Genomic DNA, 26,486 nt, shown 5'->3' on the forward strand with positions numbered 1-26,486 from the left:
ATGTGATTACACGCTATTCAGAACTAAACTGTTCATAGCAATCAGAATATAATTTGTGTTTATACTTAACGGTACTATGACCGATGTGCACAACATGGCAGTTCGATTAAAAAAAATGCAAATGAAATCTGCTGAGCACATGGTGATAATTTTTTTGTTAGACTAGCCCTAGCAAATTTTAAAGAAATACGCAACGAAGACATTCTACCCTAATTAGATACTACACGCTGTAATCATACGCAGTACAGTGTGCTTTCTCTGTAGGTTAGGTTTTCTGTCTGCAAACTACACAGTGATTTGGAATAAATTAGCAAGTCTGGAATGCCAAAGTTAATATGCAACCTAATAAACACATTTAGGCATCCTATAATTGTATGTTTTGGTTTAAACAAAACCGTTGATAATGAATGAGAATAATTGCCTGTTATGCACATTCTTTACAAAGGCTGCTAGGTTTCATCAGTTGCAGTAGTATTGGTCTCATTCCTAGTCATTACAGGGTAGAGGATGGATTCAATGTTTAACATTAAGATTTTGCACTCTGTATTTTCGGAGAAAGTTAATGTAAGGCTGGGACAGTTCATTATTCAAGTAGGCTTTTGGGATGGAGAAAGGATATTCCGACGGAGTACATAGCCCGATAACCTGGACTTTACCCCAGTTAACGTCCGTCAGCATAGGTACTACTTAGATGTTTGACCGCCATTGGGTCACCAGTGGCTTTTTATGTTCAACTGACAAGTACTTTGTTTGATCGCAGGAGCAGTTGGATGGCATTTGGACATTGGTGAATGCTTTCCGCCAGTTCTGGTAATTCTGATGTAGCAGGGATCAGGTGCCTGCAAGGGGCATTTAAAGCAGAAATCTTACGCCGTGTGTTTTGCTGACATGCAGACATATTTGATATAATTCTTGCAGGAGTTAAGTAAATGTAAACACATATTAGAACCGTTTCTTGGTATTACTGGCTTTAATCTGTTTAAAACTTTTTGTAATGTTTGACATGAATTGATGATAGTTCTGCTCAACAGAACTCTTCAGCCAGGTTCAGTGGGCGGGACCACCAGGTATGGAATTGTACATTTTGACTACTCGCAGGCAGCCTCATCCAATCGGCTTGTCACTCTACTTTTTCCTATAAGCATGTTTGAGGAAATCTCGAAATAGGTAGCCAGTATTTCCTGTGATTCATCGTGATAAATGTGCAAAACAAAGAAGTTTCGGTGAAAGTGAGAAACATACTGTGAGTAATTATACTTGTACAGACGCTGAGTAGGAACTAAAAGTGACCCTGAAAAATGCTGCAGTGCTAGACCCACATTACACTGAATGACACTACCCAAGTGAACCTAAAACCTCTCCGGGGGGGTTTGTGGGTTGGCGGTGAGAAGGTAGATTCTCAGCCTAAATAGCTTTTTTTTTTTAAAAGCACGATTTCCCGAAAGTTTTTGTTCAACAAAACATTCTTCTGAAACTCAAACGAGAAACGTTTGAAATATTTAAATTATCCAGAATATGGCACATCAGCCATGGACTCCCCCTCCAAATACCAGAAAATTGTGTGCCTCTTCCTTGCGGCTGTTTTTGGGCTTGATTGGCAGAGAATCCTCCTACTCAGTGCTTAATTTGTAACTAAAAACGTGCCGGTATCCAAAACTCTCCTCTGAAACAGCTAAATCCTGAAGCCATGTCGGGCCTTTTTTAATCCATTTACAGCCACCCCCGGCCCCTTCAGCTCACTCTGGCAGCTCTGTTTTCTCCTTTTGAGGTGCTTTTCCGTTTTTCTCTTCCTCCGTCTTTCCAATATGTGCCTTTTGTTCGCAGTAAATACATGAGGCAGGAAAATAAATTCTGGCCATCAAGAATAAGTGCTGGTACCCTGTACCGGAAACCACCGGCTCAAATTAAGCAGCGCTGCTCCTACCCTTCCCGTAATTAAATCAGCCATATGTGTTCGCCAGAACAGCCTGGGTTTTCCCTGTGGCCCATGTTGCTATTGCTGCCACGCATTCGGATAGCGATCTTCAGAATAATAAGGCTTTTGTTGTAGAATATCAAACTTCGCTGTTCCCATTACACACTTCGCTGCATATTGTAAAACCATTCAAATGGTTACCAGATGGGTCATTCTGAAACAGCATATTCGTTTGTGCTTCGACCAACAATAGAATACAAGGTGGCTTTGTAAAAAAAATAGCTAAATTTAACTTCCCCATCCTACATCCTCTGCCCATTCATAACCACTCCGAGTTCTGGAATTGCCCCTCTTGTCATAGGAAAGATTTTTCGCACAACATTCTTGTGTAACAATGACAACTCTTTGTAAAAAAAAAAAAAAAAAAAAAAAAAAGTGATGCTTCTATCACAGCTTTTATACAGGTCCTGAATCCTTGATAAAGCCTGTAAAGGGCTAGTTCAGTTCTTTGAAGAAGCCACGCACTGCTTGTGAGGCTTCCTTGCAATAGCCATGATGCAGAGGTCCAACCTGCACCCCCGAAGAACAAAGGATGCTGACATTATACCTCGCTGGGAGCTGCAGGTGATGACAATCTACGAAAGTGGAAAGTAGCATTTACTGCTCACCTACTGCCAGGGCATGCTTGGATAGGTTTACTTTCGTGCGAAAGAACGCGAAAAAGGCACCGTGTTACTGCACCATTGGTTTGAGACTTGTTGCTTGAACCACTAAATGCATCAGTCAAAGACCTCTGGCGGCAGGTATGCAGCATGTGAAATCTACCAGCTTGAATCTTCTCTAGCTCTAGTTTGATTTCACATATAATAAATGTTAGCCATATCTACAGCACAGCTTACTGAAGTATTTGCCTCCGTGTTGATTTAGTATTGGCAGGTGAGTGAGAGAGACTGAATCTGGGAACTTATTTGTGTAGAACAGGAATTCGCAAGTTTCTGCAGTCAGTATCAAACACGCTTCCATGTGCAACAAAATTGAGGTTAATTATGTGGTGCACTTTAGAAATCATGCAAGAAAACCTAACAAATTACGTTGTCATTGTCAAATACCTAATGTCTTTGATAAAGCCAAATAGCCTTGTGTCTAGATAAGAGTATACTTATGTACTATAATCACACATAGGCAAGATACACTACAAAGCAGAGACGAAAGACAACCTCTTTTCAGTACTCCAGTACTGAAAGGATTACTGACGGGGACAAAGAAGTGAACACAACTAGATCAATTCCACCCCCAGTGTGGACTCTTAACCTGGTTCTTCCAAAGCTAATGAGAACACTTTGAACTAATGCATACAAGTACTTGGAAACCCATCACAATAAAAAAGCCTTCCTCATTGTGATCACCTCTCCACAGTTACTGACATTCAAAAGGTTCGGGTTACAATGCTCGCTATTACAGAAGGAAAAGTGTGTAATGAGACCCAACCATCAGTTTATTCCTCAAGTAGCATCATAGTTTCACCTAAATCAACCCATCCACTTACCTGCGTTCTTCTAAGCATATAAGCTGAACAGGTCTCTCCACCCACTTCTGTCCTGTATGGCTGCACTTAAAGGTTTTGGGTGAATCTTTAACACCTGTACATTGCATTCCCTTACAGTGTATGAGGTTATAGGATGCAGGAAGCGTTCCTTCACTGCATCTAAGGATGGTGGACTGTAACTTCTTAGCCATTGGTGGGGAGGCGCACATCAGCTCTAGGGCCCACAATCCGATTTTTGAGTCAAATTCAGACTCTTGCGCAAAATATGTTTACCCTCGTATCTGGAGATTGAGTTATGCCCCAATTTCACATAACTGCATTTCTTCAGGTAAAAGCTAGGGAAATGTGCAAAGGGAGGATTTCAGAGCAAGGGAAAATGTGTGGAAATTCAGTGAAGTGAAACAATTCCTCAGGTTAGTCCTCATTTCAAAATCGAAGCCTCAGAATTGTGCATACAAGTTGCCCTGGAGAAGAAACCCAAGGTGCAGTAACTTATTTTCCTCGGGGTGATCATACTGAATGGCAGAGCTTAATTTGTAAAAGAATAAGTAATGGGTCCCAAAGTGTTTGTTTTTTTGTTTTATTTTCTCTGAAGCTTGTGACTGGTGCTATCGAAGTTGAAGGTGCTGAACACCAAGACAGCATAGCTTTGATTCCACCTTGTACCTCTTTAATCCACCACCAGACAATTCCTGACCCTTTATCTCACTCTTGTAGGTTCTTTTTCAATCATGTTTTCTCTTTTTGTCACGGTTTTTTCTCATCACCCTCCTTCCCCCCCCTCTTGTGCTTTTCTTTCTTACTGTGGATCAAAGTGAGGACGGTCCCCAAAAATGAGTGTCGGTGGGCCCCACCTGCAAGCACAGGCTCAAATTAAGCACTGCTGCATGGTAATCAGGGCTGTGCTGGCTTTTTCCCCCCACCGGGCATTTCCCCGTGGGTAGTAGCACTTGGAGGTCGGGTTTTAAAGCCGATGGGCCCTGCTGGGGCCTCTGACATATTCCGCAGTTCTCAGAGGTTAACTGCCTGGTAAGGCTTCAAAAGAGAAAGATGGATGGAGGGAGGGTCTGAGGAGGGAAGATGGTGAGAAAGCGGTCACAGAAGTTAAAGCGAGGAGCAAAGAGAGAGAACTGATGGCTGGAAACACAGAGCGTGAGGAGGAGAGAGGGGCTTTTGGTTTCTCTGTCCTGCCCTGACGGTAATTATGAGTAAGGAGGGAGTATGGTCCTTGGATGTTTGGTTTTGTTAATTCTGAATGCTAAATTTTGAATAGAATTTCATCGCCTTCCATAGTGTCTATCAGTCTTTTGTTGTATAAGAAATGTGCTGTCTTCCCAGTGGGCACTTCCAGTCAGAGCTCACTGCACTCTGCTCGCTGTACAACGCCTTTAGACTAGCAGAATGTCCGGGGGGTGTGGGAACGTCCTGCATAGAAATGAGAAGGGCTCGTGGATTATTATTATTATGGAAAAGCGCCCCCCCCCCCCCCCCCCCCCAATATGGGGGGAGCGCGGCCCCTTAGAGGTCGGTGCTGTCGGGTGCTGGACCCGCCGCACTAGTTGTGCGCGGGCTGGCCAGGTTTTTTCCGCCCGCAAACCTTGCGAGGTGTGTAGGGGGAGTAGCACCCGAAGATGCGTCGGACCTGCGTTGCTGATCCGGTCCAAACCGCTGCGCACCAGTGGGGGGGCTTTATAAGTACCCCCCCCCCAGACGGCTCGGCCTTCTTTTTCGGGCGCAGCGGTGGTGCAGACGGATGGCAGCATTTTTCAGTTCCTGGGTGGTCCAAAGGAGGTTCAGGACAGGAAGGGATCCTGTCACAACTGATTTATGGTTACAGATAAAAATGTAAGAATTGATTTGATATTTTAGATATGCAGTAAAAGTTTCTTGAAGTGATTTCTATAATAAATATATGTATGTTTTGGATTTAACAAAGTAAATAAAATAAAAAACTTCTTCCAACGAAATGATGTGTCGGTCTGTGTATGACCGGTTTTGGGGCAAGGGCCTGCTGGCAGTCTCCGAGTTCTATAGCATAAACCTGTCAACTAAATAGGGATTGTTTGCAACTGAGGGTCAGATGTAAACTGTCACTCCCGTCACACATGCACAGCACGGCCAGCTGATTGCTCGGGGTGTGTTAGACAGATCCGGCATTGCCCCCTCCGCACACCAGTCCTACCCTGCACCCATTGAACAGCTCTTCGACTCTCCCCTATGGAAAGCATGTGCTTTATCCACGCCCCACACAACACACACCGGTGTTTACCTGGTGTCCGGTGTTTTGATTAGACATCATAAGCGTCTTCATAATCTGAAGGTTTACCATGAGAGCTTTTTTCTGAGTTTACCAATGTAATTTTCACTTTATTCATGTTTTTAATATTTTTTCTCTATTGAAAATGTAGTTTAATTTTCCTTTATTGCACGGTTACTTCCAGCTAATCAGTCCAAACACACACCTATTCCTTTCCGTTGCCTGTAATTCTCTCTTGAGGTCTGTGTGCAGCTTGCAGTTTCATCAACGCCAGTGGGGCCAGCTTGGTCTGTCATACAAATGAGGTCGATAATTTATAGTCACACATAGTGTACGGGGCTAGGAAACCAGAAAAATGTCAGCACGTGCTACATATCGCGTTCTTACTTAAATGTGTCCCTTAATTGACCATTGCACATAATGTAGTCCTCTTCAGTATGCATTTCTGTTGCTGCTTGTGGAGTTGGCTGGGCTACCCTAAGCCCACTGTGGCTAGACCTGTTGTCATGACTGGATATATTGACTCTGCAATAAGTCACTAGGTGGATTACCTGACCATTGTGGTTTAACTGGACTCTTGCTTCTGTGTTGATTGGCCACTGCTATGTACCCTCTAGTTATCCCGTGTGCATTTCCCAATAAGAAAATCTCATGATGAGCACTGGTTAGCTTTTCATCAATTCTCTGCATATTCGGACCATTTTTGAGTATCTTTTCCCCATGTTCTGTTTAAAAAAAAACAACAGGGGTTGCCCTTCCTAATTATTATGGGTTGCATATCATGATGACTAGGATACCAACTGTTGGCTGCTCCTACCGTAAGTAGCAGCTAACCATTAGGGTTGCAGTTGGAGTTGCTTCTCACATTAAATATGTCTATTTCTTGAAAATGATTAAATGGTACATGCAGCAAGCCCTTAAATCTATATCTATGCGTTACTGTGCTCCGGATATTAACAGGACATGGCATGATGTTAAGTTGGGGTTCAAATCAATTCACAGTGCAGTTGTTCTTTTTAAAACGAGCCACCGATGTTTTAATTAAATGGCAGATGCTTCAGAGTTAAAGGAAAAACTCCCAGAGTCCTTTTGAGATACTGAAAACTCCACAGTTCGTTGCTGTCTTTAGAATAAGTCTGGAAACTGGGATTTGGCTGGGTCAGCCAGAAAGGCCAGTGCCTTTTTGTGTAGAGTCAGGTTGAGAGTGTGTTTGTGAGGAACCGTATGATAGTGGAATAATTATATTTTAGCATGTGAACTCTGAATTATGAAGCCCGCTAATTTTGCTTAATGATAAATCGTCTGCCTTAATTCTGAGCACTGCCATTTCTGCACAAGTTATTGCCAGACAACAAAACGTATTATTTTTGATAGACTGGCCTAAAAAGCAGCGAACTTTCGCTTGCTTCGTGTTTGCTTTTTTATTTTGATGTGAATAATTACGGAGCAGACTGAAGAATGTGACCCTACGTTATTATGGGGTAGATCGCATGTGTATTTCAAGTGCACACAATTCTCTTATGAAATTAATTGTGTTGTATTTTTTCCTAGGTATTCTTTGCTGAGGAAGTTGGTTCAAACAAAGGTGCAATCATTGGGCTTATGGTCGGAGGAGTCGTCATAGCAACAGTGATTGTCATCACTCTGGTGATGCTTAAGAAGAAACAGTACACATCAATTCATCATGGCGTGGTGGAGGTGGGTGCTGTCTGCGGAGCGCAGCTGTCGCTTGCATGCAAGGAACACCACTGCCACTTTACAGAAAGAAAAACATTGTTTAACGCCTTAGTAATTTTCATCCAACGTTTTTGCGTTAATAAGTTACTCTACTGCATTATCAGACTCTCTCGAAAAGTGCACCTTAAATTAGAAATTACGATACCAGTGATGGAGCATATATAATTATTGGAAATTTTAGGTTTCTTTTTCTGCTGCTTCATTTGGAACAGAAATGTAGCTTCCAGCTGTGGGAAAAAGAAGCAAAGAGGAAGTGGACCGTAATTCTACCACGTGCTCAGAGAACATATAGAGAAATTAGTTTACACATAAGAGGAAATGGGGCACAGAATAGAAGAGGACATACAAGAGACTGTGCTGAGCATAATCCTAAATAGAGGAGAGGGGGCAGAGTAGGCTGGTTTGCGTTTCACAGAGTTTGAGCCATAAAGCAGACCAGAGTCTCCCTTAACCTCCGATGCTGTTAACCAGAGGTGACCAGATGATTGACACTCTTGAAGTATTTGGCCTATCTCACAAGATTGTCACGTGGTCAGGCCCCACCATGGAAGCCTTTGCAGAAACCTTGTGAAACGATCAGGGGGGTCAAGCTCCCAGTAGCCGACCCGTGTGTAAGATTGGAAGGAGTAAAGTAGGGCCTAGCAGAGTGGAAGGTTGACCTCATAAGAGAAATATGCCGCCCAAAAGGGACAAACTTACAATGACCATGGAGGAAAGATCAGGTAAAAAGAGGCACAGGAAGCAAAATCTTAGCTACGCCAGGCCCACTTATGCCAAGAGCATTGAGCATGTCACAATTAAGGGCGACAGAGAGGGTACAAGTTCAAAGGCTATTCTGGGTGGCTGGCCTCACATTGTCACATGAAGCCAACAATGAGTCCACAGATATTATTGGTGAGCAGCACTGTGATCATTACACCATGGCACAACAGTGGTGTGAAAACAGTAGTCAGGAGGCCCACATCTAACATGGAAGAGAAGAGGGCGGAAATTAAGCATGAATGGTTGCATGGGTGAAGGCAAGATTCGAGCCTGCCCCTTGCTGGCATCGGCAATAAAACAGAAATGCAAATCAAAGTCAGTGCAAGCTCTGTTCTAGTGCCAGTACTCCCCGCTCTCTGCAGAGTTACTGCCATTGTAGTTTCAACTCTCTTCAAAGCACAAGGTGCGACTTGTAAGGCTTGCATTAAAGGTTGTGTTAGGAGAGGAAACAAGACAGAGTAATGATGAGGCTATTTATGTACTTTCCCAACAGTGGAAGACAGTAAATAGTTGTTGGCCGGCATCTTAAGTCAGTGAATCTATTCTTCACAATGCCCATGCCATAACCTTGTCCTGAACCCGGGAATGCACATACAAGATGGAAAAAATGGCCTAAGTCAAAGAAAAGCACCTATTTGGTCGAACAGCTCGTGGGAGGTTTGTTCTGAGTGTTGGATTAAAGGAAGCCCATGTTCTGCATTCAATCATTTCATAGGGGTAATGGAAAAGATGTGCAACCTGGGTCATTTAGTAGATATACTACATGTCAACAAGGGACTCTAGGGTGGAGCATGAACCCACACACGCACATTCTCAAAGTATACTTATTGACGTTGTTTGTCATTCTGTATATTTATTGGGCAAAGATGCCACTTTTGTGACATAGAGATTGGCGATCCAAGAACGTCTTTTGTAAAGATTTGTCAGGCAGACCAAATAAGAGGTGCTTTTGGGTAGGTGGGTTTCTGTGATACAACTACACTTTCTAGCTATTCGCCAGTGCCTCAGGATCAAGTTTAAGAAGGATGGAAAATAATGCCAAGGGAAACATATGCATGGTCGTCAGTCTCTCAGGCACGGTTGTATGACATTACAATGCATGTCATTACAACACACCCATTACCCCGCGTCTGCCTGCCTTTAACCCCGCGTCTGCCTGCCTTTAACCCCGCGTCTGCCTGCCTTTAACCCCGCGTCTGCCTGCCTTTAACCCCGCGTCTGCCTGCCTTTAACCCCGCGTCTGCCTGCCTTTAACCCCGCGTCTGCCTGCCTTTAACCCCCGCGTCTGCCTGCCTTTAACCCCCGCGTCTGCCTTTAACCCCCACATATGCCTTTAACCCCCACATATGCCTTTAACCCCCACATATGCCTTTAACCCCCACATATGCCTTTAACCCCCACATATGCCTTTAACCCCACATATGCCTTTACAACAAAATTGTAAGTAGGTATCGGATATATATATTACCTACTGGCAATTGCCAGTAGGTAGCTATAGTTAGGGCCTAGTTTCCGTAGAAAAAAACTTTCTTTTGACTTCACTACATCTTTGACGAATCTTAATATAATTTTCCCCCAAAAAAGTGTTCCCAAGGGTCTTGTTGTGTATCTAAAGCTTCAGGGTGGTTCATCAAAAAGGGGGAGGGGGGAGACAGAGTAAAAGGGGGAGTTCAAAAAAAGTGTTTCCCATTTTAATTTTCCTAGGGATTTTGAACAGGGCTACAGCTCGAACCACTCGATGCAATTACACAAGGTAGCTTTTGGTCCTGAAAGAAGCCTTTTTCTTAGGTGTAAATCTGTTCAGGAGTGTTAGAGAACTTGAAGAAAACTAAATGTGTACATCTAGAGGCTCAAACCATCCCGATCTCGTGTAGAGATCTGATTGACTGCCAACACTTCAACAAGGAAGTTTTGCCAGCCATTTTGAGGCTTGGCTTCAGCAGAGTCTGAAAAAGAAAAAAGAAAAGGGCGAGGGTACATTTACCCTAACCCCCGCTAGCCTTGGTGCAGGGGTCCCTCTGGGACCCACCAGGGCAATAAAAGCACATTTTTAAAAATCATGGTCAAATTCATTAATTTCACAGTTTCAGAATTTCAAAAAAGCGTGGTCTCCTGTGCGTGCTTTAATATTGCCACCGGGTGGGGCAGGTCCCGGGGGCATAGTTACTATTATAATAAAGGAGGTAGGGTGCACTGGGCTCCCCACCTAAGGCTGTTAAAGGCCCTGTGGACAGCCACCTCCCTAAATCTATGTTTAAATAATATGTGGGGGCCATGCGAATCTCCTGCGAGGATTACCTCCTCCCTGGGACAACAAACAAAAACTGAATAGGGTGGCCCCATAGACCCCCTCAGGCCTCGAGGACCACCTCCATCCCAGGGCTACATTAAGAGAATATGGGGGGGTGCCGGTCAGGTTCTCCCCCCCCGTCCCTCCCACCCCCCAAAACGGGGACCACCACCTTCCCGGGTCTACATTCATTAAACATGCTGGCTGTGCAGACCCAATGCCCCCCTCCCCGAGGGCTACCATAATTAAATATGCAGAGGCCGTGTGGACCCCCTAGCCCCCTTTTCCCCTCCCCCACCGGGAACAACCACCTCCCTGGGGCTAAATCACCTGTCCCCCGCCCCCCTGAACTTTCCTAGCAGCTGTCTAGGTGCAGGAGCTGGCTGGGAGCGCGGGGGTCTTGAGGCTCCCTCCACGATCCCCTAACCAGAACTACTGGTAACCCGTTCCCTAAGGTAACACTAACTTGTGCCCCTGCCATGCACAGTTTTCTCTTCAATAATTTTACCGTAAATGTCTTATTGATATTATCAATGATGGTATCAAAGATGTCATGAGTGATGCAATATGTGAGGTATTGAGCAGTGCATAGTGAGGGCGCGAGTTATAGTTACCTTAGAGCACAAGTTAGTTACTTGAGCCAACCACAGCTATAACTGCTGAATTTCTATGGCTTTGTGCGAGTAAATTCAGAGCCTAACTATAACATCCCCATAACCTTTTGGTTTTTTAAGTGAATTTCTATGTTTTTTTGTTGTTGTTTTTTTTTTACTCAATTTCCTATAAGGTCCCTGTGACCTTTTTTTTTTTTTCAGTGAATTTCTGTGGTTTTGAACGTAACGTAATTTTTATTACTTTACGTTAATCCAACCATCGCTGAACACGACTTTCAGCAGGACCTGCAGTCAAACCCCTTTAAGTTCCAAACCTCGTGCCATGCATGGCTTTCAGCCATGTATAACGCAGATTGGCTGCAGGCCCTAGCCTGTGGACAGCCATACCGGCCTCACCCCTATAAGCTACCAATGCCACACGTGGCCTGTGGTTGTGTGTGGCAGAGGTTAGGCGCCTGGCCTGTTGTCAGACCCTGCAACCAACCCCCTAAAAGCACCAAATGCTGCACCATGCAGAGCATTCACGAAACACAAAAAACAAAAAAACAAAAGGGGATGGGTACATATACCTTAATATCCTTGTCTTGGTCCTGGGGTTCTCCTGAGACCCCACCAGGTCCAAAAAGTACTTATTTTCTAAATTTTTCAGTAAAACCTGTGGGTGGATCGCAATTTTTTTTTTTTTTTTTAAGTGCGGTGTCCCGTGATTCTTATTTCTTTTGCCTCCAGGTAGGCCAGGTCCCAGGGGCATAGCCAATATAATTAATAAGAAGATGGGGACACGGGACCCATCACTTCCCTGGGGCTGCATAATAAAAAATTGAGGGCTGCGCCTCCATCTGTGTTCAGCATCAAAGAATCCCTCCCGGGCTTATTAGCTCTTTAGAAATGTCTAACCACAACATGTCTTGATGGTGTTGGACTAGCATGGAGTTTTGCATATGCACTATTGGGTGCGCTGAAAGTGGCTGGCACTCATGAAATGTGTTGAATTCCTAACGGCAGCTATAGAGCAAGCCATATTTTAAAAAATTGCATCACCATTGTTTGGCATGAAAGAATCTGTTTGCGACTACATTTCGAGTCTGTGATTGGTTTTTTCTGCTGTCAATGAAGCGACTTTCACAACCCCATAGGCTGGGCACAGATAGATGCCTCATCTAACTGCCATACACGTGGCCCTGGTTGTTTCCAAATGCCCAGCCTCCATCAAAGATGTATTGCCTCTAGTCTATTACAGTAATAACCAATGCCTGTCAGATTTCACAGCAAAACCTACAAGTATGTTTGCTAAAAAGAAAGAGACATAGGAAAAAGAAAGAAAAAAAAAGTGCCACCATTTTAGGAATGAGAAGTACGGAATTGCACACCTGCTCACCTGCAGTTGCTGCCGTAGAAGCGGTGTCTTGGGTACTCAGGTCTATCAGCAGCAGAAGACGCTTGGATGTACGAGGTAGTATCTCTTTGCCTCTGATGACCTAGAGATGCTCTAGGCCACTGCGCTTAGTGTTATCCGTTTTTGTGATAGGATAAGACTTTTTTTTTCTAGTACTAGGCACCATCTGTTCTTGCTTTTCTCATTCTTGGTTTAAAGGTGCCTCCTTTACCGCGAAAGCACACGCGGTACTTTGCAGTCACAAAGCCCAGCCGGATTCTCACTCTTTTGTTTAGTTTCAAGGCCGTGGCTGCTGAAGCGCGGCTCGATCACCATGACTGCGTTGGTTTTACAGATTTTGAGAGCAAGTAAAGCAAGATGCGAAGTTAAAGAAGCACAAGAGAACATGGATTGATTCATCGCACAACCTCGGAATCTGCAAATGCCTTCTGGTTTTACTTAGCTTTGCCTCTTTGAAACGTGAAAGTGTCTCATTCATAAGCCTTATCTCAAGAATAAGGTGCAGTGAAGCAGAAAATAGCAACACCTTCCCTGCGGAAGGAGTGAGATTCAGCTTTTTGTCACTTTGAATCATATCGAATCTTTTTCTGCCACAGGGCAGCCATAGTATCTGTATGAAGACAGTTCACTTAAAGGTGGCTTCAATGGTATCTTCCATGCCTTGCCTGCTTGAGTTCAGGGCGTATCGGGATACGGAGAATTAGTTGACAGTCCTTTAGGAGATTGTGTGTGTTGTACAAAACCTTGCCCCGATTAGTGGTAATACATTGTGCAGGGTCCGCAGCCCAACGTTTCTGCATTTGTTTTTTGCAAATGTGTTTGGGTTCATGTGTGAAACTCTGTGCAATCTTCCCCTGTAACAGTTTCAAGGTAGAATCTCATTTTTACTCCATGGAAACTTCATCAACCTTGGTTTCCTAATGTGGCTTTATTATTAGGCCTGATTCTGACCTCATGTAGTTAGCATAAATGAAACCCAAATTTACAGCTGCAACTTGGACAGATTCTGCAGTCTATAACCGGTGTGTTCTGTTTATCTGTATAGGTGGAAAAAAAACAAAAAAACATCTAGACCGTGTATCGTAGACTCTAAACCTTCACATCGCACTGTGGAAAGACTACAAATGTAGTCAAGATACAACCGTATGCTCTTGTAAACTACAGCCTCGGGCAGATCAATGCATCTCAATAACCTGGGCCTCACTGACTTCCTTCCTCGTACTATTTCGTAAAAATGGATCTCTTCTCCAGGTATGTGTCTAATCACATCATCTGCCACTGGTCTGTGTGGCTTTGAAAGTCAGCCATATGCCCCCACACGTCCATGTGGCTGTCTAACTTTGAAAGGCTACATAAATGAAGGAAAAAAAGTCCATTACATCACCTCATAGTCCTCCAGTTCTTCATCACTTCAAATTTACTGTAAACCATCCTCCTTACCTCCAAACACAAATGCCAGCAGTTTGCCTCATAATTGAGTAGAGGCCAATCATCCTCTGAGAACATATGGCTTTTTTTCTACACTTCTAGGTATTTTTCAAATTCCGTGCTGTCATTGTATACTCTAAGCATGGTGTCTTCCTTCATTTACAACTGATGTCCCAGCGTTTCATCAACCAGGTTACTCCCTTTCTACACTTCCTGCCCAAAAATATCTAGACCAAGGAGTCCAAGCTTCTTCAAGAAGTTGTGGCATTAGGTTTGTCATTCAGGCACAGTATGACACACAGATCACACACTTCGGCAGCATTGAGTCAGAGGCACGCATGCAACAGGTGGTATTATATTGAATGGGAATGTTTTTGACTTTAGTTTGAGTTTGACAGCTTTTCTACCTTTATGAGAAAATTGCAGTTCACATTATTGAGGAGCAGTTGTTCAAACTGCACAAATGGGGTGCGTTAGAAGGATGTAAAGGACATGTCTGAAATGTTGCCATGAGTCCCCTCTAAAAAGGGGAGTAATAATGCAGGATGTGAGAAAAATGATAAACTATACAAATGCAGAGTCAGGACCCAATGGAAAGAGTGTATTCAGTTCTTAAATTGGCTGCAAGAGGGGAACCTTTTCTTAATCTCTAATCTGTATGAACGATGGACCTCGGGCCAGTGCTTCAGAGCCTTCCAACCCATGCCACAATGGTAAGAACAAGACAACCCCACGGGCATTTCCAAAACTCTTAAGTAGGACAGGAAGAATGGGGCATAGGGTCAATATAATGTCTATTTGAAATCCCTGCAACAGTTTATCAGTGGCTCAGAAATGGGATCTGACTATCAGGTTGGGCAGGTGCAAAGGCATCAAAGACGAGGGCAGGAAATCACGGAGCAGAGCAACCTACATACAATACCACAATATTTATAAGCGGAAGTCGTTAGAAGTCTTAAAATTGGTTAATTGAAGGAGGGACTAAAAGTGTACAGGTGAGAGGTTCTTAAGTCATTTTAACTCATTTATTTTAGTCAGCTGTTAAAGTATGTAAGTGTTCTGAGACGTTTTGTAGTCCCTGCCATCAACTGTTGTCTCCTGAGTAACCAAAAATGTCCTGGGTTTGAGCCTTGCTGTCCGGAGGCTCACTGGAGCAGGAAAGGCTCTATTTTGCCCGGTGATCCTCTGTTTAACAGAGCTATTTTGTTTGAGCAGTTTAGGGATGTTTGCCCTTTAACTTGTTTCACAGTGCACAGGACAGAACAGTGTGGTATCTTGGGAACCCCTTGTTTGGGCTTGAAAACCTTGCAATGAAGGAGTAGTTCAAACCCTGATTGGTTGATGCTAGTGGAAGGGCAGAAAAATGTGAAAACTGTGTGGACTTCTATTGCTTTCCCAACAACCTCTCTATACAAATCTGACGACCCGACTCGCGTATCTAGGCTCAGAAGGCATCTACTTCTCTCACTCCTTCTCAGAGACCTAAGTACTGCATCTCACCTGGGGCAATACAGTATGGAAGATGGAACACTGAGTTAACCAGTGTATTGGAGTTAGTTGAGCTATGTGTATACATTTTGATTGTAGTGGCAACTTTTCTGAGCATGTGCTGACTCTGCACAATACAAGCTTCAGTTAAAAACCTACAGGCAGTCTGTTGTGACAGCCAAATCTCAGTTCCAAAGTAATTACATTTTGAAAGTCTCTTCCTTTTAATTATTCTTAATGATCAGGACATTATCATCTTTCCTAGTCTCTTGAGTGCCATGCCAATATGCTGTAGCTACCTACGTTTAGCAGCTTTCTTCTGTCACAAACGTATGCCTTGTACAGGAAAATTACAAACAATATATAGTCAACAATGGAAATCCTCTACCCATCTTCCAAGAGTAAGGGTGGTCTAAATTCCAGCCAGTAAAGGCAGAGGAGGTATATCCAGTTCTTCTATTAATACTGGTTCTCCTGCCCTCCGGCAGTGCTATGCTTTTTCCCGCTTATCAAGTAAGGTCACTGAACTGTTTAACCTCTCCTTGCTATCAGGCACTGTGTTGAAGACTTGGTAGTAAGTAGTAGTGTAGTTCTTCTGTAATAAAATAAAAAAAAAAACGTGGTTGGCCTAGAGAAAAATTATCCACCTTTTACTCCATTTTGTGTATGATTGGTAAGATTGTGGAGAAGCTAGCTGGTAATCAGTTGTGGGAGCCACTAGAAGAAATTTACTCCTCGTAAGGGCAGAAGTAAAATTTCTTCTAGGGTTGGGATAAAGTGGTTGGAGTGAAAGTGAACTTGTAAATGCTCAACAGATTTTCACATGCGCAAAGCTACACAGCCATAATTGCTTATGGTAAAATACAGTTCACAGATATTTTCTAGGGAGTATGATTTCCTGGCCTACTTCTGTAAATTATTGTGAATTCATGTGTCATAAATCTGCACTAATGCAAAGACATATACTATGTGTACATTTTTGAGATTTTCTTTTAAAATGTTGCTTCTAATTGGTTATCTGAAATCTTTTTCTTTGTATTAAAGTTCTCTCTGTCTGTTGGCTTCACTGTAACTGGTGACTGGTACATGTTATTACGGCCAAGCAGAGTCACTGAAGCATAAGTCACCATGACCGATGAAATTAGAACTATCCTTTAAGAAGTTAATGCACTCAGTCTGTCTCCTGGACCTCTCCACTATATTTGACATAGTAGATCACCAGGTGCTCCTGAAAAGGCTAGCCAATGCAGGCTCTAGGGTGTGGTTTTGAAGTGGTTTAGGTCCTTGCTGACAGGAACTCTTAACTAATACTTGCTACATTTCATTCCCACAGGGCTCTGATTAGTTGAGGAGTACCTCAAGGGTTCTCGCTTCCCCAACATAACATTTAACTTCTATGTGCAACCTCCACTGTGAATTCTCCACCAATTTAGTTGTTGTGGGGTTTTCAACATTGAAAACAATTAGATTGTCATACTAATGGACCATCAATCACCAAGCTTGGCTACAGATGGGGCAATTAAAACTGACATCTTACTACTGGGCAGAGATACTCAGTCACAGCAAGTCTCTGGGCTGTCTGTGGGTAAGCCACCATCACCTGCTAGTAATGTTAAATATCTAGGAGCCATGACTGCTGAGAATCTAACCTTTGAGCGCCATATTACTTCATTCATCAATAATTGTTACAATGTTATAAAAGCATTGAGAAAACCATTTTCTTTTCTCCCCAGTGTTAGAAATGGGGTCTCTGGTTGGCAGTCAGTTTGCATTCTGCCCAAGCAGGGACCCTCACTCCAGTCAGGGTAAGGAAGTTACACTCCTAAGACAACCCGTTTGCACCTCCTTGGAAGCTTGGCACAGTCAGTCAGGCTTATCTCAAAGGCAATGTGTAAAGTATTTGTACCAACACACACAGTAATGCATTGAAAACACTACAAAACAGACACCACACTGGTTTAGAAAAATAGATACTATTTATTTAAATCAAACAAGACCAAAATGAGAACACTCCAACATACACAAGTCAGGATATGAATTTTCAAAGTGAAAAGAGTCTTACTCCATAGAAAACAATGGAAATGTTGATTTTACACAAAGTCTGTGGTTTGGGTCAAAAATAAAGCCGAAACGGCCAGCGTGTCGTAAGTCGTTGATTCCTTATTCGCAAGTGAGGCTTTGCGTTGTTTCTTCTCAGTTTGGGTAGGTGATGAGTCGTTTTTCTCCTTCGCAAGAGAGCGATGCGTCGATTTCAGGACAGGGCACCTCGGATCCGCACAGGTTCACCATGACTTTGATGCCTAGTGACGATGCGTGTGAAATACGGTCTCACGGTGTTGGAAAACTGCGCTGGGTGGCGTTTGTGTCGTTATCAGCAGCCACGATCGGGTGTGGCGTTGTTTCTCCTGCCGCAATACATCAATCTTATATCCTTTTTCTACCAGCTTCACCTTTCAAGGGCTCAGGGACTGCATAGGGGCACCACTTGGCAGAGCAGGAGTCTCAGCAGAAAGTCCAGGTGCTGGCAGATGAAGTCTTTGATGGCCCCGAAACTTCAAAACAGGAGGCAATCTCAGTCCAAGCACTTGGAGATTCTTCACAAGTAGGAATATACCACAAAGTCCAGTCGTTCCTCTTTCCAGCAGAAGCAGCAACTGCAGGCCAGCACAGCAAAGCACAGTCACAGGCAAGGGGGCAGTTCTCCTCCTCCAGCACTTCTCCTTGGCAAAGGTTCCTCTTAGTTCCAGAAGTGATCTAAATATCTGGGGTTTTGGGTCCACCACTTATACTCCTTTCTGCCTTTGAAGTAGGCAAACGTCAAAGGAAAGTCGGTTCACAAGATCCTGCCTTGCCCAGGCCTAGCCCGAGACACAAGCCAGGAGGATTGAGACTACATTGTGTGAGGGCAGGCACTTCCCATTCAGATGTAAGTGACCACTCCTCCCTCCACTCTAACTCAGATGGCTCATCAGGATATGCAGCCTACACCCCAGCTTCCTTTGTGACACTGTCTAGAGGGGATTCACAAACTGCCCAATTGTCAGTCCGACCCAGACAGGGACTACACAAGCATGCAGAGTCACAGAATGGTTTAAGCAAGAAAATGCCCACTTTCTAAAAGTGGCATTTTCAAACTATCTAAAAACCACCTTCACTAAAAGATGTATTTTCTAATTGTGAGTTCAAAGACCCCAAACTTCAGATCTCCATCTGCTCTCAAAGGGAAACTACACTTTAAGGATATTTAAAGGCAGCCCCCATGTTAACCTATGAGAGAGATAGGCTTTGCAACAGTGAAAAACGAATTTGGCAGTATTTCACTGTTTGGACATGTAAAACACAGTGCATGTCCCACCTTTAACATACAGTGCACCCTGCCCATGGGGGTACCTAGGGCCTACCTAAGGGGTGCCTTGCATGTATAAAAAGGGAAGGTTTGGGCCTGGCAAGTGGGTACACTTGCCAGGTCGAATTGGCAGGATAAAACTGCACACACAGACACTGCAGTGGCAGGTCTAAGCCATGTTTCCAGGGCTACTCATGTGGGTGACACAATCAGTGCTTCAGGCCCACTTGCAGCATTTGATTTACAGGCTCTGGGCACATATAGTGCACTTTACTAGGGACTTACCAGTAATTAAAATATACCAATCATGGAAAAGCCAATTACACATTCAATTTACACAGGATCACTTGCACTTTAGCACTGGTCAGCTTTGGTAAAGTGCCTGAAGTACCAAAAACAACAAAAACAGATTTCAACAGTCAAACCATGGAAAGCAGAGGCAAAAAAGACAGGGGAGACTACACCAAGGATGTCAGGTCTAACACCCAGCCAAACTATATATTGGTCTACAGATAGCATAATTTCCTAGGCTGCAACATACACAGAATTTTGCACGTTTACTGGTCTACAACCTGAGAAATCGTGAACATAGTTCACCAGACAGAAGGTGGCTGTCTGTAGACCGGAGGATCAGATTCATGCCCCTGTGCCTCACTCACAAAATCTATTTCTGGAAAACTTCTTTTAAATGACAATTCCCAGTACAGAAAAGCTCCTCAAGAAGGAGGGGTACTTTTCATTATCAGGCCTTTGAACTCTAGTATGAGTGCCCTTTATCTTAAGAATCATCTGCAATCTCACATCCCTTAGGAAAACACTTAAGACTTCCCTGTTTGGATAACTGAGTCACTCTGAATCTTCCCTTTCTCTGCATTTCTGGTTTCATCGTTGTTTCGTTTAGGTTTGTGGAACTAAGCAGCCACAGAGGGTTGTATGTTGCACTCTATAAATGCAGAATTCAAATCAGTCACCTTTGGCTGTGCATACATAGTTTGAATGTGCTCTTGGACTTGTAACAAACTGTGAGAAGGTAGCCTCTTTCTAGCCTTGTTACCCCCACTTTTGGCCTGTTTGTGAGTGTATGTCAGGGTGTTTGTCACTGTTTTCACTGTCTCACTGGGATCCTGATAGCCAGGCCTCAGTGCTCATAGTGAAAACACTATGTTTTCAGTATGTTTGTTATGTGTCACTGGGATCCTGCTGGTCAGGACCCCAGTGCTCATAGGTTTGTGGCCTATATGTATGTGTCACTGGGACCCTGTCACACAGGGCCCCAGTGCTCATAGGTGTGCATGTATATGTTCCCTGTGTGGTGCCTAACTGTCTCACTGAGGCTCTGCTAACCAGAACCTCAGTGGTTATGCTCTCTCATTACTTTCAAATTGTCACTGACAGGCTAGTGACCATTTTTACCAATTTACATTGGCTTACTGGAACACCCTTATAATTCCCTAGTATATGGTACTGAGGTACCCAGGGTATTGGGGTTCCAGGAGATCCCTATGGGCTGCAGCATTTCTTTTGCCACCCATAGGGAGCTCTGACAATTCTTACACAGGCCTGCCACTGCAGCCTGAGTGAAATAACGTCCACGTTATTTCACAGCCATTTTACACTGCACTTAAGTAACTTATAAGTCACCTATATGTCTAACCTTTACCTGGTAAAGGTTAGGTGCAAAGTTACTTAGTGTGAGGGCACCCTGGCACTAGCCAAGGTGCCCCCACATTGTTCAGAGCCAATTCACTGAACTTTGTGAGTGCGGGGACACCATTACACGCGTGCACTACATATAGGTCACTACCTATATGTAGCTTCACCATGGTAACTCCGAATATGGCCATGTAACATGTCTATGATCATGGAATTGCCCCCTCTATGCCATCCTGGCATTGTTGGTACAATTCCATGATCCCAGTGGTCTGTAGCACAGACCCTGGTACTGCCAGACTGCCCTTCCTGGGGTTTCACTGCAGCTGCTGCTGCTGCTGCCAACCCCTCAGACAGGCAGCTGCCCTCCTGGGGTCCAGCCAGGCCTGGCCCAGGATGGCAGAACAAAGAACTTCCTCTGAGAGAGGGTGTGACACCCTCTCCCTTTGGAAAATGGTGTGAAGGCAGGGGAGGAGTGGCCTCCCCCAGCCTCTGGAAATGCTTTGTTGGGCACAGATGTGCCCAATTCTGCATAAGCCAGTCTACACCGGTTCAGGGACCCCTTAGCCCCTGCTCTGGCGCGAAACTGGACAAAGGAAAGGGGAGTGACCACTCCCCTGACCTGCACCTCCCCTGGGAGGTGTCCAGAGCTCCTCCAGTGTGCTCCAGACCTCTGCCATCTTGGAAACAGAGGTGCTGCTGGCACACTGGACTGCTCTGAGTGGCCAGTGCCACCAGGTGACGTCAGAGACTCCTGCTGATAGGCTCCTTCAGGTGTTAGTAGCCTTTCCTCTCTCCTAGGTAGCCAAACCCTCTTTTCTGGCTATTTAGGGTCTCTGTCTCTGGGGAAATTTTAGATAACGAATGCATGAGCTCAGCCGAGTTCCTCTGCATCTCCCTCTTCACCTTCTGATAAGGAATCGACCGCTGACCGCGCTGGAAGCCTGCAAACCTGCAACATAGTAGCAAAGACGACTACTGCAACTCTGTAACGCTGATCCTGCCGCCTTCTCGACTGTTTTCCTGCTTGTGCATGCTGTGGGGGTAGTCTGCCTCCTCTCTGCACCAGAAGCTCCGAAGAAATCTCCCGTGGGTCGACGGAATCTTCCCCCTGCAACCGCAGGCACCAAAAAGCTGCATTACCGGTCCCTTGGGTCTCCTCTCAGCACGACGAACGAGGTCCCTCGAATCCAGCGACACCGTCCAAGTGACCCCTACAGTCCAGTGACTCTTCAGCCCAAGTTTGGTGGAGGTAAGTCCTTGCCTCACCTCGCTGGGCTGCATTGCTGGGAACCGCGACTTTGCAAGCTACTCCGGCCCCTGTGCACTTCCGGCGGAAATCCTTCGTGCACAGCCAAGCCTGGGTCCACGGCACTCTAACCTGCATTGCACGACTTTCTAAGTTGGTCTCCGGCGACGTGGGACTCCTTTGTGCAACTTCGGCGAGCACCGTTTCACGCATCCTCGTAGTGCCTGTTTCTGGCACTTCTCCGGGTGCTACCTGCTTCAGTGAGGGCTCTTTGTCTTGCTCGACGTCCCCTCTCTCTGCAGGTCCAATTTGCGACCTCCTGGTCCCTCCTGGGCCCCAGCAGCGTCCAAAAACGCCAAACGCACGATTTGCGTGTAGCAAGGCTTGTTGGCGTCCATCCGGCGGGAAAACACTTCTGCACGACTCTCCAAGGCGTGGGGGATCCATCCTCCAAAGGGGAAGTCTCTAGCCCTTGTCGTTCCTGCAGTATTCACAGTTCTTCAGCCTAGTAAGAGCTTCTTTGCACCAACCGCTGGCATTTCTTGGGCATCTGCCCATCTCCGAGCTGCTTGTGACTTTTGGACTTGGTCCCCTTGTTCCACAGGTACCCTCAGTCAGGAATCCATCGTTGTTGCATTGCTGATTTGTGTTTTCCTTGCATTCTCCCTCTAACACGACTATTTTGTCCTTAGGGGAACTTTAGTGCACTTTGCACTCACTTTTCAGGGTCTTGGGGAGGGTTATTTTTCTAACTCTCACTATTTGCTAATAGTCCCAGCGACCCTCTACAAGGTCACATAGGTTTGGGGTCCATTCGTGGTTCGCATTCCACTTTTGGAGTATATGGTTTGTGTTGCCCCTATCCCTATGTTTCCCCATTGCATCCTATTGTAACTATACATTGTTTGCACTGTTTTCTAAGACTATACTGCATATTTTTGCTATTGTGTATATATATCTTGTGTATATTTCCTATCCTCTCACTGAGGGTACACTCTAAGATACTTTGGCATATTGTCATAAAAATAAAGTACCTTTATTTTTAGTATAACTGTGTATTGTGTTTTCTTATGATATTGTGCATATGACACTAAGTGGTACTGTAGTAGCTTCACACGTCTCCTAGTTCAGCCTAAGCTGCTCTGCTAAGCTACCATTATCTATCAGCCTAAGCTGCTAGACACCCTATACACTAATAAGGGATAACTGGGCCTGGTGCAAGGTGCAAGTACCCCTTGGTACTCACTACAAGCCAGTCCAGCCTCCTACACAAACGCGTTAAAAAATGCGAAAAACAACCCCTAGAAATAAGACCGGTTAAAGCACAGTTGCATGATGCCTTTCTTCAACTTAGACTCACCCAGAATCGCAAGTCCTCTCATAAATCTAGGTTGGTCCAAGTGTCTGGAGGCCCAAGGACTATGCAGTGGCACAAATCCGATGCCAGCACTGAAACATTCAAGAATACCCCACCCCGCAGTCGCTTCTGCTGACCTGCATTATAGCCTTGTTGTCTCCAGCATAACCATCATCACCCCCGCTAGCACGTGCCAGGATTGTTGCTTCTCATTGGCTTGTATTGGCCTTCTGCAGTCTCCGATGGGCTCGGGATGCCAAGGACGCACTGCTCCACAGTGTATCTATGTAGTGGGCCTATTGCACCGCAGTTAGTTGGTGCGGCAGTTGTCATGAAGTGAAAGCAGGGTAGGATCAACACAAACTAATGATATCACCAGCTGTCTGCTCTGCTTCTATCCACCCACATGGCTTTTTAGGCTGGTGAAAACCTGGCCCAGCGCAGGGACATTTATTGAGACACTGATCATTTCGGTTTCTATTTGGAACACTTAGTTAAACCAAGCAAAGAATTTAGTGTATACAACCTCTCCTGCAAAGTCTCCGTTTTCAAACAAATGGAGTTCCCTTGATTGTGCACCACACAGGCTACTAAAGCTAGGACCAGTCACAGGTATTGTATTAACATAATTTGGTACATACATCCTGTTAAGGATTCAACTCCTTAGCAACAGGAGCACATCGAAACCTCTTCAAAGTACGTCGGAGACGCGTCATTCTCTTATTACTGGGTGGAGAAGCAAAACTCAAGAAGGTACATACTGGGATATACATGTATTAAAACTCTTTCGCTTGGTTTTTCAAGGCCAAGTGCAATACATCTCGAAATAATTGGGTTAATTGCAGTCCCACTACTATTAGAATACACTCAAGTATGCCTTCTGTCTTTGTAGTAAATTAAGGTGAAATTGCCCTGTATCTGCCGCATTGTGATCTTTCACGTTTGTTATTGTACATTCTGTGCTTTTCTTAGTTGTGTGCATCCCTGGCGTTAGCATGATTCGAAAGAAAATTATTTTAAATAGGTTTTATTTATGGAAATATAGCCTGTTACGAGACAACTCGGGAGAAAGTCTAGTACTCTCATGCAGGCCTTTTAGGGGCCCCTCGACATTTTTTATCCCACTTAAAGGGGCGTGGCCTGTATAATGTAGGGCATGTGTTTAACATCTAAACTAAAATGCCTCATAGTGTGCCAGCGCCACCCTGCCCACACATTTGGATGGAATCGCACTACATTTAAACACAACTCAATCGCGGCCTTTCTAAACACTTGTATGTGGCTCATTTTCAAAGTATGCATTAAACGAGCAATACACTGCACGAAAAAAATAGGTAAACACAACATCCTGGAAAAAGCTAACACTTAGGGAATGATAATTACGTACAGCACGTGTTATTTATTATTCAGAAGTGTTTTTGCTTGTAAAGATAAGGATATTAATACAGGGCCCGAAAGGGACCCATTTCGATGTCAGTTTTTAATTATTACCGGATCTGAGACCCAGAGGGACCCAACCCACTTAAAGCCCTGCTCTCATGGCTCAGCAGGTGGCTCCAAAAAAATCATCATCTGGCACAACATGCATACATAGCTCTTGGGACCACGTCCAGTTCTAGATAACTTGATGAGGCGTCGTCTTAGGGTGGTATAGCTTTTTTTAGCTTCTAAGTGCCATGTCAAAATGTTATACATGGTTATATACTTTTGGTGCAATAATAAAACAAGCCTACCCAGTGGTTTATTAGTACATTCAGTACCGCCTCCAAGGTAGGTTCTTGATAATCATACACCCCGACAAGCCAGCAATTCTAGACCTGAAGCATGTTTGTATTTTATAGGCTCTGTCTTTGTGCAAGGTTAGAAATTGACACAGTTGTTCTTCCTGCTGTACAACCTTTAATGTTTTTGTTACCTTGTGCCCCATAGGTTGATGCCGCGGTGACTCCCGAAGAGCGCCACCTTTCGAAGATGCAGCAAAATGGCTACGAGAATCCGACGTACAAGTTCTTTGAGCAAATGCAGAACTAGCGCTCGCAACCCCTCCCCCTCCGCAGCTGGACAGCAAATGATTGCGTTACTGCCCATCGGTGTTCGGTTAAATATATATATATAAGAAGAAATAACGGGGAGAGAAACAAAAACACTCTGTTTTATTATTTACTCATTACCGCCTTTTGACAGCTGTGCTGTAACACAAGTAGATGCCTGAACATAAATTAATAAAATCAGTAATGTATTCTTTCTCTCTCTACAGTTCAGTCTTTTCATGACATAATTAATGAATGTTTTTGTGTACTGTAAGAGTTTAGCTGTATACAGCTACAGTAGTGCATGCATAGATTCTCCTCTAATTATTTATCATGTAGCTCCTTAGGCAGTTGTATATTATTCTTGTGGTATGTGACAAATGGAGTCCTAATGCAAATATGCGTTATCAAAATTGATTGGGGATGCCTTCTGTGTATGTGGGGTTCTAGATGCTTCTCTTTGCCTCATTTATTTTCACATCACTATGCATTTTAAAGTAAGACTCGATTTTTTAAAGAGTATTCCATACGAGTTATTGAGATTATTTTTCTCTGCAGTGGCATTATTGTACAGATTGTTGCTTCTGCTGTGTCAGTGATGTAGAAAATCATGGGAATACACATTTGTTTTTTTGTGCCTGTTTTATGTGCACACTTTAGACATCGGAAAGATTTAAGATACAATTATTTTATTTTCCGCGTGCGGTTGATCTTTACCACATGTCCCTGTTCATTCTGAGCAATTCCATGGAGGAAAAGGTGCTCTGCTGGTTGAAAATTAACAGGGATACTTTAAATTGAAAAAAATAATGTTTCTGCAGGATGATTGTACAGAATCATTGCTTATGAACTGATAGCTTTCTACACTGTGTTACATAAATAAATTAAAAAAAACTGGGCCATGATTTTGGGTTGTTTATTTGGATTATATGACTATCAGAGAATATGTAGTGACTGATGTAAGTCAGTATGCATGTAGTGTCACTATATATAGCAAGCCTAACAGAATCACCTGAATGTTGAATAGACGGTGTGCGCTCTGAGGCATGGTTCAAGATAGTTTACAAAAGGCAGGCTATACCAGTGGTGTAACAAAGGCCCCAGCAGCCCCGCGGTGTTTTGGCGGGGGGGGGGGATGATAAGCTCCGGGGGGCCTCCTCAGCACAGTATATCGTGCACGAGTGGCAGGCTTCTGACTGGGTCCCAAGGTTGGGGGGGGGGGGGGGGGGGAGAGCCCTCCAGCTACGTTGTAGGGGACCAGTCAAGTTTTGTTGCGCCACTGGATTATACATATGAACCATTACGTAGAGATGCAGAAGCAGTAACATTCGGGACAACGTACCGATATGGATCATACACGTGGAGCTTATAGCTCATTTTAGAAGATTTACCATAGCTTCCCCCATACAAGGTCATTGCTT

At 44.2% G+C, this 26,486-nt stretch overlaps 1 protein-coding gene across 4 annotated transcripts in view; it reads left to right on the forward strand.

The window, feature by feature from the left end:
- Positions 1–25,963, forward strand: part of APP (amyloid beta precursor protein) — a 403,467-nt gene extending 377,504 nt beyond the window's left edge. For all 4 annotated transcript variants that reach the window (XM_069204083.1, XM_069204081.1, XM_069204085.1 and 1 more), the window contains 2 exons: positions 7,270–7,416; positions 24,965–25,963. In XM_069204083.1, coding sequence (XP_069060184.1) covers positions 7,270–7,416; positions 24,965–25,066 — 249 coding nt within the window. In that variant the 3' untranslated portion in view covers positions 25,067–25,963. The remainder of the gene's footprint in view (positions 1–7,269; positions 7,417–24,964) is intronic.
- Positions 25,964–26,486: the final 523 nt, after the last annotated feature.

This window comes from Pleurodeles waltl, chromosome 8 (genome assembly GCF_031143425.1).
Source record: "Pleurodeles waltl isolate 20211129_DDA chromosome 8, aPleWal1.hap1.20221129, whole genome shotgun sequence".
Lineage (NCBI taxonomy): Eukaryota > Metazoa > Chordata > Amphibia > Caudata > Salamandridae > Pleurodeles > Pleurodeles waltl.